General features: G+C 40.5%; 1 protein-coding gene across 1 annotated transcript; it reads right to left on the bottom strand.

Annotated features, from left to right (window-relative positions):
- Positions 1 to 666: 666 nt before the first annotated feature.
- On the bottom strand, positions 667 to 10959 carry LOC138789184 (vomeronasal type-2 receptor 1-like). The gene is made up of 4 exons (XM_069967791.1): positions 10811 to 10959; positions 5082 to 5406; positions 3301 to 3592; positions 667 to 1524 (listed from the first exon to the last, which is right to left on the bottom strand). The coding sequence occupies exons 2-4, from the start codon at positions 5324 to 5326 to the stop codon at positions 667 to 669; spliced, it is 1395 nt and encodes a 464-aa protein (XP_069823892.1). The 5' UTR covers positions 5327 to 5406; positions 10811 to 10959.
- Positions 10960 to 12797: the final 1838 nt, after the last annotated feature.

Below are 12797 nucleotides of genomic sequence, written 5' to 3'. Positions count from 1 at the left end.
GCTTGCTTCGGGGGCTCTCGGCATCTGGATGTCCCGCTTAGCCAATCAGTGACTGTGGCGGGTCGTCCAGGTTTGATTGAACTCGAACCTTGTCGAACCTTCCGCATTTGATTCCCGATGCCTTCCCGGTCTGTGGGGAAGCAGGAGACAGCCTAGGTACGGCCTGGAATTCCTGTCTCCTCCTTCCCCACGGACTGGGAAGGAACCTAAGATTTTCCGATGTTTGATCATCTCTCTTTGCAAGTACCCGCCCCTCCATTCATTTCCCCTCCTACACTAAACACGCCCCTCTCTCTCTCTTAGACCAGCCCCCCCCCCCTTTATGACGACACAGACAAGATGCAGACAGAAGATCTTGAGGTTGACGGTGTTTAGGTATGTTTATTACTCTTCCGGTGGCGGTGGTGGTGGTGGGGGTCGAGGTGGGGAAGAAGATAACGAAGGGGGGCAGATAGGGGATTGAAGCACATTACAAAGTTATTTAACTTTGTAATGTGTTTCAAATAATGGAAAAAACTGAGTTGTCCTTCAACACTCGTGAGCATTGAATTGATTGGACATTAAACTGACTCATACCTAAAAGCAATGAATTGCAAGCCTCTGTCTATATATGAACTAGCCATCAAATGTATAAATGTTCCCTTCCATCCATGGGCTTGGTAAAGTCTAGTCTAATTTCTTAGTTCCAATAGTTGACCATGGAGAATCTGCTCTATGGGTCACCTGATATCGATAAGATGCTTGGTTACTGTTCCAATCATGTAGAGACAAGTGTATGGGATTCAGCGCCTTAGTCAGTAATGTTACTGCATTGTACACCGGGTCATACATTTCATGGGACAGGTGGTTCCCGGTGCTCCTCATACGCTCCAGCCCGGTGCAGTTGTGTAGCGCTATATTATAAAGCCTCTCATACATATCATCTTTTTTTCCATTCCCCGATAAGCAATGAAATTTTGTCATCCATAAATTCTGCAGTAGTAAATCTTTAGGGTATTTTAAAGGGTGAAAATCATCGATATAATGTTTAAATTCAGCCGTAACTATTGACTCAGGCTCCAGAGACAAACTGCAATTGAAGATCTCTGGATACTTCTCTATGAGAACAATGTGCGGAGCCCAGGAAGGAGTCAAGATCACGGTCACACCCTTCAGATACTCAGCAACAGAAGACTCAAATAGGATATCGTGATAAGTGCCGCAGAGAATGACCACTTGTGCCGACAGTTTTTTAATCATCTCAAACTCTTTGTCATGACCTACAGCCCCTGGCTGAATGCTAAGACCTTCCGATATTATAAAGGCCACACAGATGTAACGGTGGTTCAGAAAGTGGTATAGTAAATTAGCTTCTCGTACTCCGCTCTCGTCACTTGATGTTATGATTCCGACCCAAGTCCATCCAAAGTGTTTGATGAGTTCACATAAGGACAAAAAGGTTTCATGATCGTTCTGAATTGTCCTGAAAAAGTTTTGGAAAAGCTGTCGGCTGCCTAAAGACACATCTGAGGCTCCATAGCTGATCTATGAGAGAGAGGGAGGGGGTCATAATGTCAGCGGTTTATATTACATTACCTGGAAGATAACATTCATTGAATATTCTTTTAAACCAACTGGTTTAAGACAGTTCTACAGATTTGTAATGTGCTTTTATTTAAAAAAAATCTCCAGTACTTATCAGCTGCTGTATGTCCTGCAGGAAGTGGTGTATTCTCTCCAGTGTGACACAGTGCTCTCTGCTGCCACCTCTGTCCATGTCAGGAACTGTCCAGAGCAGGAGAGGTTTTCTATGGGAATTTGCTGCCGCTCTGGACAGTTCCTGACATGGACATAGGTGGCAGCAGAGAGCACTGTGTCAGACCGAAAAAAAGAATACATTACTTCCTGCAGGACACACAGCAGCTGATATGTACTGGAAATTTTTAATAAGTACTGTATATTACAGATCTATATACTTTTGGACACTCGTTTATTTAACAGAAAAATAAAATATTGCCGAGTTCCCCTTGAGATGTTTTCATGATATCTTGTTTTGAGTAAATATATCTAGATTTATTTTAAGGGGTTTTCTTGATCTGTACCATGTGTGTTATGACAGCCTGCACAATGGACAATGCACAATGATTTCCTATGGACATAGAACTCATCTCTGCTCATTACCATAATGAGCACAAAGAGGAGCAATGCCAATTTGCTGGCAACGGGACTGTTGTCTGGAGCTGGACTGGCAGGAGGGGGTAAGTGTAGGGTGTTTATTATGGAAAGGGTGGGTTTGTCCCTGCTCTCCCAGGTATCAGTTTCCCTTTAAGCTGGTGTGGAGAAATATGTATGTTTTTAAAAAGGGTTTTATTCAGCCTTACCATGGGCATTACATTTGATGATGGGGTTCAGTTTATTCAAATGCCTCTTAATTGACATGCAGTATTTTTTTTTTACCTGATTATTATATTAATTGGTATCAAACATTACCTGATACTTTGTACCGTGGGTATATACTTTTCTTTGGACTTTGCTTGGATTGACACTTTAACGTGCATGATTGGTGACTAATACTTACTTTTTACCATCAGGCACAGGGGCAATAAAATTCAACCAGCAGTGATGGATTACTCACGTACAATCATGGTTTTTATGCTGCCAGACACAGTTTTACTAAAAATGTAACCTGACAGGTAATTCAAAGGGTTAAAATCACCCAGGAGAGCTGTTGACAGTGGTGGCCACCTTGTACTGACATGCAAAGTAACAGGAGTAATTTCCCAGCTACACTAATTATACTACTACTTTGCTTTATCTCTCCCTGTCTCTGAATATTCCTGCCTCAAACTATCAAAAATCTCCTCAATGTGCGTGGGTGTGTTCACTTCACTGATCAGTAGCTGAATGGTGGGCTGACGGCACACTCCTGTATAGGGAAGAAGAAAGTGTGACGTTGCAGAGGGGTGGCTTGTAGATTATTGGCCAGCTGCAAGAGATTACGGTTAATCCCTTGTACCCACCCTTTTACTGTACTGTACTCCAAGATGTATGGCCACCATCTTTGAGAAACTTTTGTACATATTTCTCCAAAAACTCTCAAAATTTGCCAAGTTTCTAACGGTTCAATAAGTTTAGTTTGCAATAAAAAAAGAATTAACATTAACATAATCATATTCTCTGGTGGGACCAACAAACCCAAGTCCAACCCTGCCCATTTGTAGATATTGGGGGACATCCATGTTCACTTCTTATCCTACTTGTGATTTCACACTCTACAAGCATCTTTTTGTCTATCATTAGAATTAAATGTATTGTACTCACCACAGGATATTTAAATATAGTCAAAAATTTAATTATCGGCAAAGTTGTGCTCGTACTCTGGTCCCCAATAAAACCGGCCAGTCTCCAGTTCTTTCTACAGGAATAATTTGGGACGGTCGCCCCGGGTCCTGATAATATCTGTAGGACATTTCTTATCGCTTTCCCTGGATGGGCACAGGAGTCAAATATGTGATATCCCAGGGTCAGGTTGGGTAACAGTGTTGGGTCTTTGTTTATTTGGTCGACAGTAAAAAGAAAAGTTTGTAGATTCCTGTAGAATTGATGCAGCGGCCTGTCAGAGGAAAATCACTGCATAACTGGTCTGTATGAATAATCACCAACCTTGTATGGAAAAGCTTTAAGATGGATATATAATTCAGTGCCGAAGAGGATGGTATGTCTCTTGCCTTCTTCTTTGTCGCTGTTCCCGTGCTGTTAGCAATGTAATCCGAAGCAGCGTTAAGAGCACTGCCTCACTCCCAGAGCACCAATCCGGCCCATCTACTCCATTAGAAGGAGTGGGCCGGCTCAGCGCTATGGGTGAGGGGCAGTGATACTAACGGTGCTCTGGACCGAGGATTGTAAGAGACATACCTTCATCCTCTGCGCCCCATGTGTAATAAGGGGCTATCACCAGGTTAGATTCATCTAACGTGATGATAGTTCCCCTTTAAACAATGCATTATACCTATTCCCATTGACTTTCATAGGTAATGTTCTCGAGTGGAAAAGATCTCTGCAGGATATCAATGAGTAGTGTGGAGAAAAATGGAAAATGGCTGGAGACTTTAAGGCCCCTGTGGAGAACAGACTTTGTTCTGGGGAACCTACAGGATTATACAGATTATACAGGGGAAATAGCATTATACAGATGCTAACAGAACCTTTGGCCATACACTGGTCCCTCAACATACGATATAAATTGGTTGTGGGGTGACCATTATATGTTGAAACCATTGTTTACTGAGGGAAGTGACAGTCATTGTGTATATCCACCTTCTCCCTGGCCATAGCTTAAAAACATATCTCGTTCGGAGTACCCCACCTCTGTGATAAGCTACTGAACATATAGATTAGTACTTAGTAAAAAATTGTATTGTTCTGAATCAAACATTTAAATTTCTGAAACATTTACCGGGCCGGAATAGTTCAGCCTGTGTCCAAATCCAATTGTTCTGCATTAAACATTTATACAGAACATTAAAAGGTATCATGTGACCAAATGAAATCTAAAAGACTGTTAGATGTGATGAAGAGGAGACTGATGACGCTATTCATGATGTTATTAGCCACACATCTTACCAGAAGGATTGTAGCAAGGGTTTACTCTAGAAGGAGGTGAGATTTACCCAGGTAAGTGCTTTACTTTCTTATGAATCACCTACATATAAGGTATGTGCATAGTAACGTACCCCACGGAGGGCTCACACTTTATCTTATACAGGCTATTAAAATGTGCAGCAGAGAGCAGCGAATACCAGTATGGGGCAACAGATTACAATAGAAGTTGAGATCAAGTTGATTACTCTTTATCGAAATGTGTCTTTGACTTTGTTGCTGATATTAAGTGTGGATTCAGCACCATATAGTTTAATGCAATACCAAGTCATGTAGTGTATATGACTATGTCCAGAATGCTTACTGTGGATATTTACTGCAGATTTTACCTATTGCACTACATACAAGAAATCCTCACCAAATATTAATAATAATCTCCATATAATTCATGCAGAGATAGATAAATAGTCCCCCCAGCCTTCTTATGAGTTTACTTCACTTACTTGATGCAGATCCATGAATGTACACAGGACATGCCCATATATCTCATTCCAGCAATTAAACAATTGACAGAGAATATCCCTCCGATGATGATGTCTCCGTCCTGCACATATTCGTACTCCTCATAGGCCGGGATAGGATTCAGCTTACAAGCCGATGAGCGGTCAGTGTTGACGAAGCTGAATGTGATCAGAAGCAGCAGGAGAAGCAATAGGATTTCCAGTGTAAGGACAGACGTTGTCTCCATGGAGAATTCACGTTGACATGGTGGATGACGGGCTTTGTAGAATCGGAGGTGTGTGTCAATGTAAGGAGCCGGAATCCTGTCTTATATAGAGATCAGGAACAAAGAGACCTGAGTTTAGATGCTTCACAGCTGTGACTGTTCTTATTATATGTAAACTCTAGAGTTGCCGGCTACAAAATATTTTTTTTTCCTCTTTTCCTATTTTTACATGTAACTAAGTTACTTACAGAAAAGACTCCAAATTCTTCTAAGCAAAAATATGACAAATTTAATTCTCACAAAAACATGTACAAAAATTATATGAGCAACATAAGGCAATAAAACAAGTATGCAGGAGAAAATTATCAATTATTAGAGCTTCGGCATAGATGTTTATTAGACTATTAGAGCTTCGGCATAGATGTTTATTAGACTATTAGAGCTTCGGCATAGATGTTTCTTGTCATTCTTCAATTAACCAGCCCCCCTCATACCCAAATAACTGGCTTTAGATACCATTTTGAAGAGTGAAGCTTTACATTCTGTTGACCAAATATGGTTAAACCTACCTCAACTTATATCCCCCAAAAGGTATTTGGCATAGATGTAGGAACATCTGGTAATGATCCATACATTGCCCACGCACCCCATAAGACATGCTCATATAAGGGTTTCCAGTCGTCCACCATTTTGGAGGTCAGTTGATGTTTCTGTGTATGTTACTTTGTATGTATAGGAGACCAGCCACGTCCTATTCCCTCTGCCTATCAGAGTCTCTTGGTAAAATGTTCTACACAAAGGGACATTGAGTGACCTCAGATATTCTCCACCAATGGGACCTAGTCCAAGGTCCCTGTGTAATAACTCCTAGTATGTTCCTGGTTGGGCAGAATGGTTTAGTAAAGTCTAATCTAGTGCTCACTGCTGCTGTACCAGAGAAAGAGTTCCTTCCAGGGCCTGGCCATTGTGGCCAGGTGCCAGAGTGCATAAAGACTACATAGTTACATAGTTAGTGATAAAGGGATTCTGGTCTGTGGATATTTAGTCCCTTTGGTCCGCTCCTAGTCTCATATGTTTGTTTCCTGTACAGGCCTCTTTCTCTGTGTTATATATGGTACACCCACCCACTGATCCTTCATTCACCACAAGGGTAACATACAACGCTCGCAGATATGTAAAACTATTCTACTACTAATAACATAAAGATGACAAGACACTATACATTATATACAAATACAACACATTAAATAGAGATGGCAACCACACACAGTTTAGCCTGCTCACTATTTTGCAGGTACTCCTGTGCACGATCCACCACCACCCAGGTGGACACAAGGAATCCAATATAAAGCAGGCTCAGTGCCTCTGACTAAGAGTATGTAACCAGAAAGGCGTTGGCCTAGACAAGGTCCTCTTCTGTATCCATCACATTGGAGTTTTTCATGAAGATTGCCTTGCGCCACTCCCTCGGCACAAAGTCAGTCACCAAATAATCCCAGAATATTTTATACAAGGATACAAAAATTACAGAACTAAACTCTGTAAGAACTCTTAGGTATAATCTATCAGGTCCTAGAGCTTTGCTTACATTTAGTTTATCTAATTTTTCTTGGACCATATCTACAGTGAGCCAGTTCAGTACATTACTTGATGTGTTACCAGCACTGGCCCCTCCTACCTCAGCCCCTCAGCCCCTCAGCCCTGACCCTGCCCACCTTGTATCCCTCCTCTTTTTTTGTATGTACAGAGCTGAAGAAACCATTCAGTAACTCAGCTTACTCTTGATTCCCAGTAATTAACCCTCCATTATTTAGGGCCTTTCCTTTCCCCTTTCTCTTCCTTCTTTCTCTCCCCTTACCGTTGCCAGTCTTTTCCCGCTCTCAAGTGCCACCATCTTCAGGATAATCCAAGCTATAAAAATATTCAAATTCGCTCATTAAGAGCACTAGAGCAACATTTGATCTACCCGCCGCGACCAATGCTCACACTTACTGACGCTTATTACAGCCTACCTGCTTATGCATATGCGGCAGGTAAGCTGAATGGTGCTCTGGCCCTAGTGGTCCTAACAAGTAAATTTGCATTTTTTTATAGCATGGATTATCCTGAAAAAGGCAGCACCTGACAGTGGGAGAAGAGTAAGGGTAGTTCAGCAGCTACCGGGAATTATCAGCAGTTCGTTCACACAAACCTTTTTATAGTTCCTCTTTAAAGGCTATAGCTAACCTCAACGATTTTTTCTTTGTCATTGATCACCCTCAAAACTTAAATTGTAAGCCATGCATGATTTGATTTTAATTGTTTATATTTGTTACCTGTAGAAATAAATTTAGGAGTCCAGCATTCTGTGTGCATTTGAAGATTTCCCATTTATTATCTATATCAGTTTGATAACAGCTGCTCCCAGTCTATGTCCTGAAGTTCTGCCCATAACCCAGGGAAATTGACCTTTGAACATTAAATGTTTTTTTTCATTGATTACTGTTAATCCCTTCGTTATCAGTGACTAGCCAGCACTGGATGTCCGTGCACTCCGCAAACATTGACTGAGGTGAGCTGGATCAACTACTTTATCTAGAGATAAGTGAAGCAAAACCATCGAAGCAGGATTCGCTGTGAAAGATTTGTTGCAAATATTAATTTTGTGTGGACGAAGCTAATTTTGCAGACTTTGTGACCAAATTATAAGGAAAAAAAATAACAACACAGACATATTTTCATATGGTAAATAGTAGATTAGTGAATAGGCGGCACTCACCAAATCGTTTAGATGGTCACCTATTGTAGATGCATACACCAGCATATGCCTGTTTCTACTGGCCCGCCCGTTGCTTGTGCAACGCCCATGCAATCCTTTTGTTTTTGTCTCCCACGAATGTTTCATCGGTGTATGCATCTACAATAAATGACCCTCTAAACGATTTGGTGAGTGCCACCTGTTAACTAATCTATCTATAATCTGATATTAGTTTGAGGCTGAGCACCGTACTGGTAACCCGATCTGTGTCCCGCTGCGTTACCTTTACCCTGCCATTGTTTCACGCTATACTGATTAGTATGATGATGATTGAGGCTGTGCTGGGAATTTCTTCTTAATGAGCTTCCATATTTTCGTATCAGTTTTGCATTTGTTAACAAAAAGAAAAAATTTTATGAAAATATGCTGTATTAGGTAAATCTATAGTAATATACCTGGCAGCTTTAATGCAAGGGGTTTATCTCTAATAAAATATAGCCAGCAGCTATTTTACTATATATTTACTTAAAACAGCATCTTTTCGTTTACAAAAGCAAAAGTGAAACAAAAACATACTATTAATTTTTTTTCTAAACATAATTAAAAAGAATCAGCAATCCTGGTGTTTTCTTTTTTCGCTTTTCATTTACACTGTTCACAGTCTGTGAAATGACCCTGCACACATTAAAACCCATTCACTGTTAGGAACTTTATATATGTTCCTGCTGCATGGAGGAACATATATACCCCTATGGCTAACGTGAAGGGATTACAATAAAATAGTTTGTCCCAGATGTAAAATAGGATGAAAAATACCAGGCTATTTTGGGGGATCCCTTAGGTATCAGAAAAACAGATAACACTTACAATCAGTAATATGATGTATAATAGTATAGATATAATTATAAATTGTGTATAATTGCAGTACGCTATACAAAATATTACAATAAAACAAAACAAAATAAAATGACCTATAGGTCCATTAAATACAAGGTTTAGTAGATCATAGTTGACCAGTAGTCAGAATTGCAGGGCTCTTCCACACTCTGACTGATGGGATAAAAATGATATATGAAACTCTATTTATAAATATGTAACATCTACAATGAGTTCCAGGTTGCAGGGTTAAATATTTTTTCAATAAATTGGTAGGTGGCATGAGTGATTGATTTGTTAAGTCTTAGGGAGTCAAAGTAGCGTAGCCTGCTGCCAGGTTAAATTAAAAATCAAGAGTGGTAGTACTTTTAAGTATTTGTGGTGTATTCCATCAGAATATATACCGGCAAATAGTATAAGTTGCAATCATTAGAGATGAGCGTGTAGTGAAATATTCGACTTTCAAGAATTCAAATTGAGTAGGCAGAGATTCAACTATTCGAACGAGTACTCGATTCCATTATACTGTATGGGAAAAAAAATTCTCGGCACTTGGAAATCCAAATTCGACCACTTGGAGGTCACCAAGTCCCCCATGAAACCTCCCTAAAGGATGCAAACACCTCCAGAATGACACTGGGACATTAGGGGGAGCATGCCTGGGTGCACCCAACACCCCAAAATCGCAGTATAATGCCACTCTCCGCAGTTGCGAATGAAAAATATTTGTGAACGCTTTACGAACGTTTACGGCAATGTTCACACATTTCCTTCGTATTTTTTGTGCAGCGATACATACATAACAATGTGCGTCTGTAGAGCATCATGTTATTTGCGCGTATCACGCGTAATGCTGTACGAACATTACTGGAACAGTATGTATGACGTGCCTTTTACTGGGTCACTGGCACAATAGGTATCACTTGCCTTTAACGGGGCAACTGGCACAATAGGTATCACGTGCCTTTTACTGGGCAACTGGCACAATAGGTATCACGTGCCTTTTACTAGGCAACTGGCACAATAGGTATCACATGCCTTTTACTAGGCAACTGGCACAATAGGTATCACGTGCCTTTAACAGGGCAACTGGCACAATAGGTATCATGTGCCTTTTACTGGGCACCTGGCACAATAGGTATCATGTGCCTTTTACTGGGCAACTGGCACAATAGGTATCATGTGCCTTTTACTGTGCAACTGGCACAATAGGTGTAATGTTAACGTGCCCTTCCTTAGTGGGCTAAACCAGGGACACTATAAGTCACTTGTACACACAGGGTACTGGAATGAAAACAGCTGATGCTGTTATATAATCTATTTCTCAGCACTGAGAAGTGCTTTGGATGCAGAGATGACTTTTTCGCTGAATATTAGCCCTGAAAAGGACTTTTGGGTTCAGTAGTAAGCCTGCCTAACAAAAAACGCTATTAAATCTCTCCCTGCTCGAAGAACTCTCCCTGACTAGGTTGAAAGCACATCTGCAGTCGAGCAGTGGGAGCCAAGTATTTAAGATTCGAGGTCATGTGGTTCAGCTATCCAATGAGCATAGACCCGTTTTCAGCCTGCGTGCGTACTACCAGGGTCCCTCACGGCCTTCCTGCATGTTGATTGGATTAAAAAAAGCGCCAAGTGTGATGGGAGGGCTTTCGAATGTTTTCCGCGTATTCGACACACTACTCGATTGTATTAGAATCTTTTGAATACCGCCATAGTTGAATCGAATATCGAATACCTACTCAATCGAATTGTATTCACTCATCTGTAGTAATCATGAATTTCAGTTGTAGCTGATACAAATGTAACAGCAGCCGGTGTGTAACAGTCTAGTCTGGGTTTGAGCCCATTAGCAATAACAACACTGGATGTAGACAAAAGTACAAGAGACTAACCTTGATCAGTAGTTAGTTGGAGGTTGGTAGACAGGTTGCAGTGGCGTGGTGGAGACAAGCGTGGTCAGCAGTCAGCCAGAAGTCCATACACAGGTAGCAGTAATGTGTTTGGAGGTTTATACAAAAGCGTAGTCAGGTACCGAGCCAGAGTCCGGTGCACAGAGAGCAGCAATATAGTTGGAGGATAAGGCAGAATCGTAGTCAGATAACTAGCCAGAGTTCGGTACACAGATAAGTAATAAAACCAGCAGAGAAAGGAGTAGCTTGATTAAGTGCAGAGCACAATAATCGCACAAGGAGGAAGTGGAAAGGCTGGGTTTATATAGGAACTCCAGGGGTGGAGCCAATTAAGGATTCAAGGCTGGAAACTACAGAAACATGATCTTGACCAACATATTCAGAACTGGAGCTGTCCAGCAAGGTTCAGTGGCTCAGTGAGTAGAGCTGCAACCTGGTTTGCAGGTGTCCCTAGGTTCAAATCCTGACAGCGTGTGTCCACATTTCACCACTCTTGGTGACATGCGCAGAATCGTTTCCTTCCTATGTTGCCGGGATCGTAACACCCTGAGTTGTCTGAACATGCCACAAAGAACATCTCGCCAACAGTATTAGATGTGATCACCTTTTATTTTAAGTAAATATATGGTAAAATAGCTGGCAGCTTTAATGCAAGTATATTGTTTCTAATGCAATATAGCCACCAGCTTTTTTTATTATATATAAACTTAAAACAGCATATTTTAATTTCAATTTTGCATTTGAAAAAAATTAAAAATAAAAAATTTAGAAAGTCAATATGCTGTAATAAGTATATCTAGGGGATGGCGTTTAAAACAATATAGCCGACAGCTATTATACTTAACTTAAATGAAAATATAATACAAATATAAAAATATATACAATTTAATTTCAAAATTTTCCAGCATTTGGGGAGTTTTAGCAAAAGGCAATTGAGGGTACATTTATGGAAAAAAAATAGAAATGTGAAGAAATAGTAGGCTCTCAAAATCACTCTTAAAAATGATTTCTGTAAAAGGTAAAATGTATTGCATAGCTTTATAGCAAACAAAGTATAATTCAATGTAAACAACATTGGGACACACTTACAGTATTATGTATCTGCTGAGTCTTATATTAAAATAAAAGAGTTTTACCCCTATGTAAATAAGTATAAAAAGTAACAGGCTCTCTATGGGATCCCTTAAGTATCATAATACTGAAAGACAGATGACACTTATATTCCGTAATACAATGTCTAATAGCATAGTTATAATTGATAAAATAAATTGTTTATAATTGCGGTACACAATACAAAATATTACAATAAAATAAAACATAATAAACGGAAGAATCCAACAAGAAAGAAAAAAGTGATTGCACTGCCTGGCTCTCCACTAGATGGCACTATCTCAGGCTGGGTCCGGTATGTGGTGGTGCTCAATCCGAAATAAACATGCTGTATGAACAATGAATGAAGGATAAAAGGAGGCACTCACCAGCAGTGTATTCAGACCATCCGGCTTTTATTGCTGTGCGCAGGGGGAGCGGGGGAGACAAGGTGGGTGACCGCAGTTTCGCGGCTTAGTGCCGCTTTGACGAACCCTCATGTGACTGGTACGTCACTTCCTTTTATGTGTGCAACTTTATCAAACAATGTAAATGACAAACAAACAAACATCCATTAAAATAAAGTACAAAATACACTGGCTAGCATATTCGGATATAGGGATTCATGCAATATTCACATCACTACGAGTATTAAGACCCAGGGCGCCAAGCGCATCATATTTAATAATAAGTTCAGTTTCTTTTTGAAGGAGCAACCGCTTTCTATCACCCCCACCTTTTGGGGGAGGGACAATACATAACCCAGCAAAATGTAACTGTGAGGAATCCCCATCATGTTCCTGCTGAATATGTCTGATCAGGCAGGGGCTACCTTTCCCTGTCTGCACTGATCTGACATGCTCTGAGAATCTCCTCCACA

The sequence above is a fragment of the Dendropsophus ebraccatus genome, chromosome 4, assembly GCF_027789765.1.
Source record: "Dendropsophus ebraccatus isolate aDenEbr1 chromosome 4, aDenEbr1.pat, whole genome shotgun sequence".
NCBI classification, from domain to species: domain Eukaryota; kingdom Metazoa; phylum Chordata; class Amphibia; order Anura; family Hylidae; genus Dendropsophus; species Dendropsophus ebraccatus.
Note: the sequence above shows the minus strand (reverse complement) of the source record. Positions and strands in the feature narration are given on the sequence as shown.

What these genes read in the sequence shown, in the direction of transcription:
- LOC138789184 (XM_069967791.1), bottom strand. Translation starts at nt 5,326, where the DNA reads ATGGAGACAACGTCTGTCCTTACACTGGAAATCCTATTGCTTCTCCTG. An exon ending in CATTCATGGATCTGCATCAA is followed by an intron (nt 3,593 to 5,081) that starts GTAAGTGAAGTA and finishes TTCCTCTGACAG; the next exon opens with GCCGCTGCATCAATTCTACA. An exon ending in CTATATTTAAATATCCTGTG is followed by an intron (nt 1,525 to 3,300) that starts GTGAGTACAATA and finishes TCTCTCTCATAG; the next exon opens with ATCAGCTATGGAGCCTCAGA.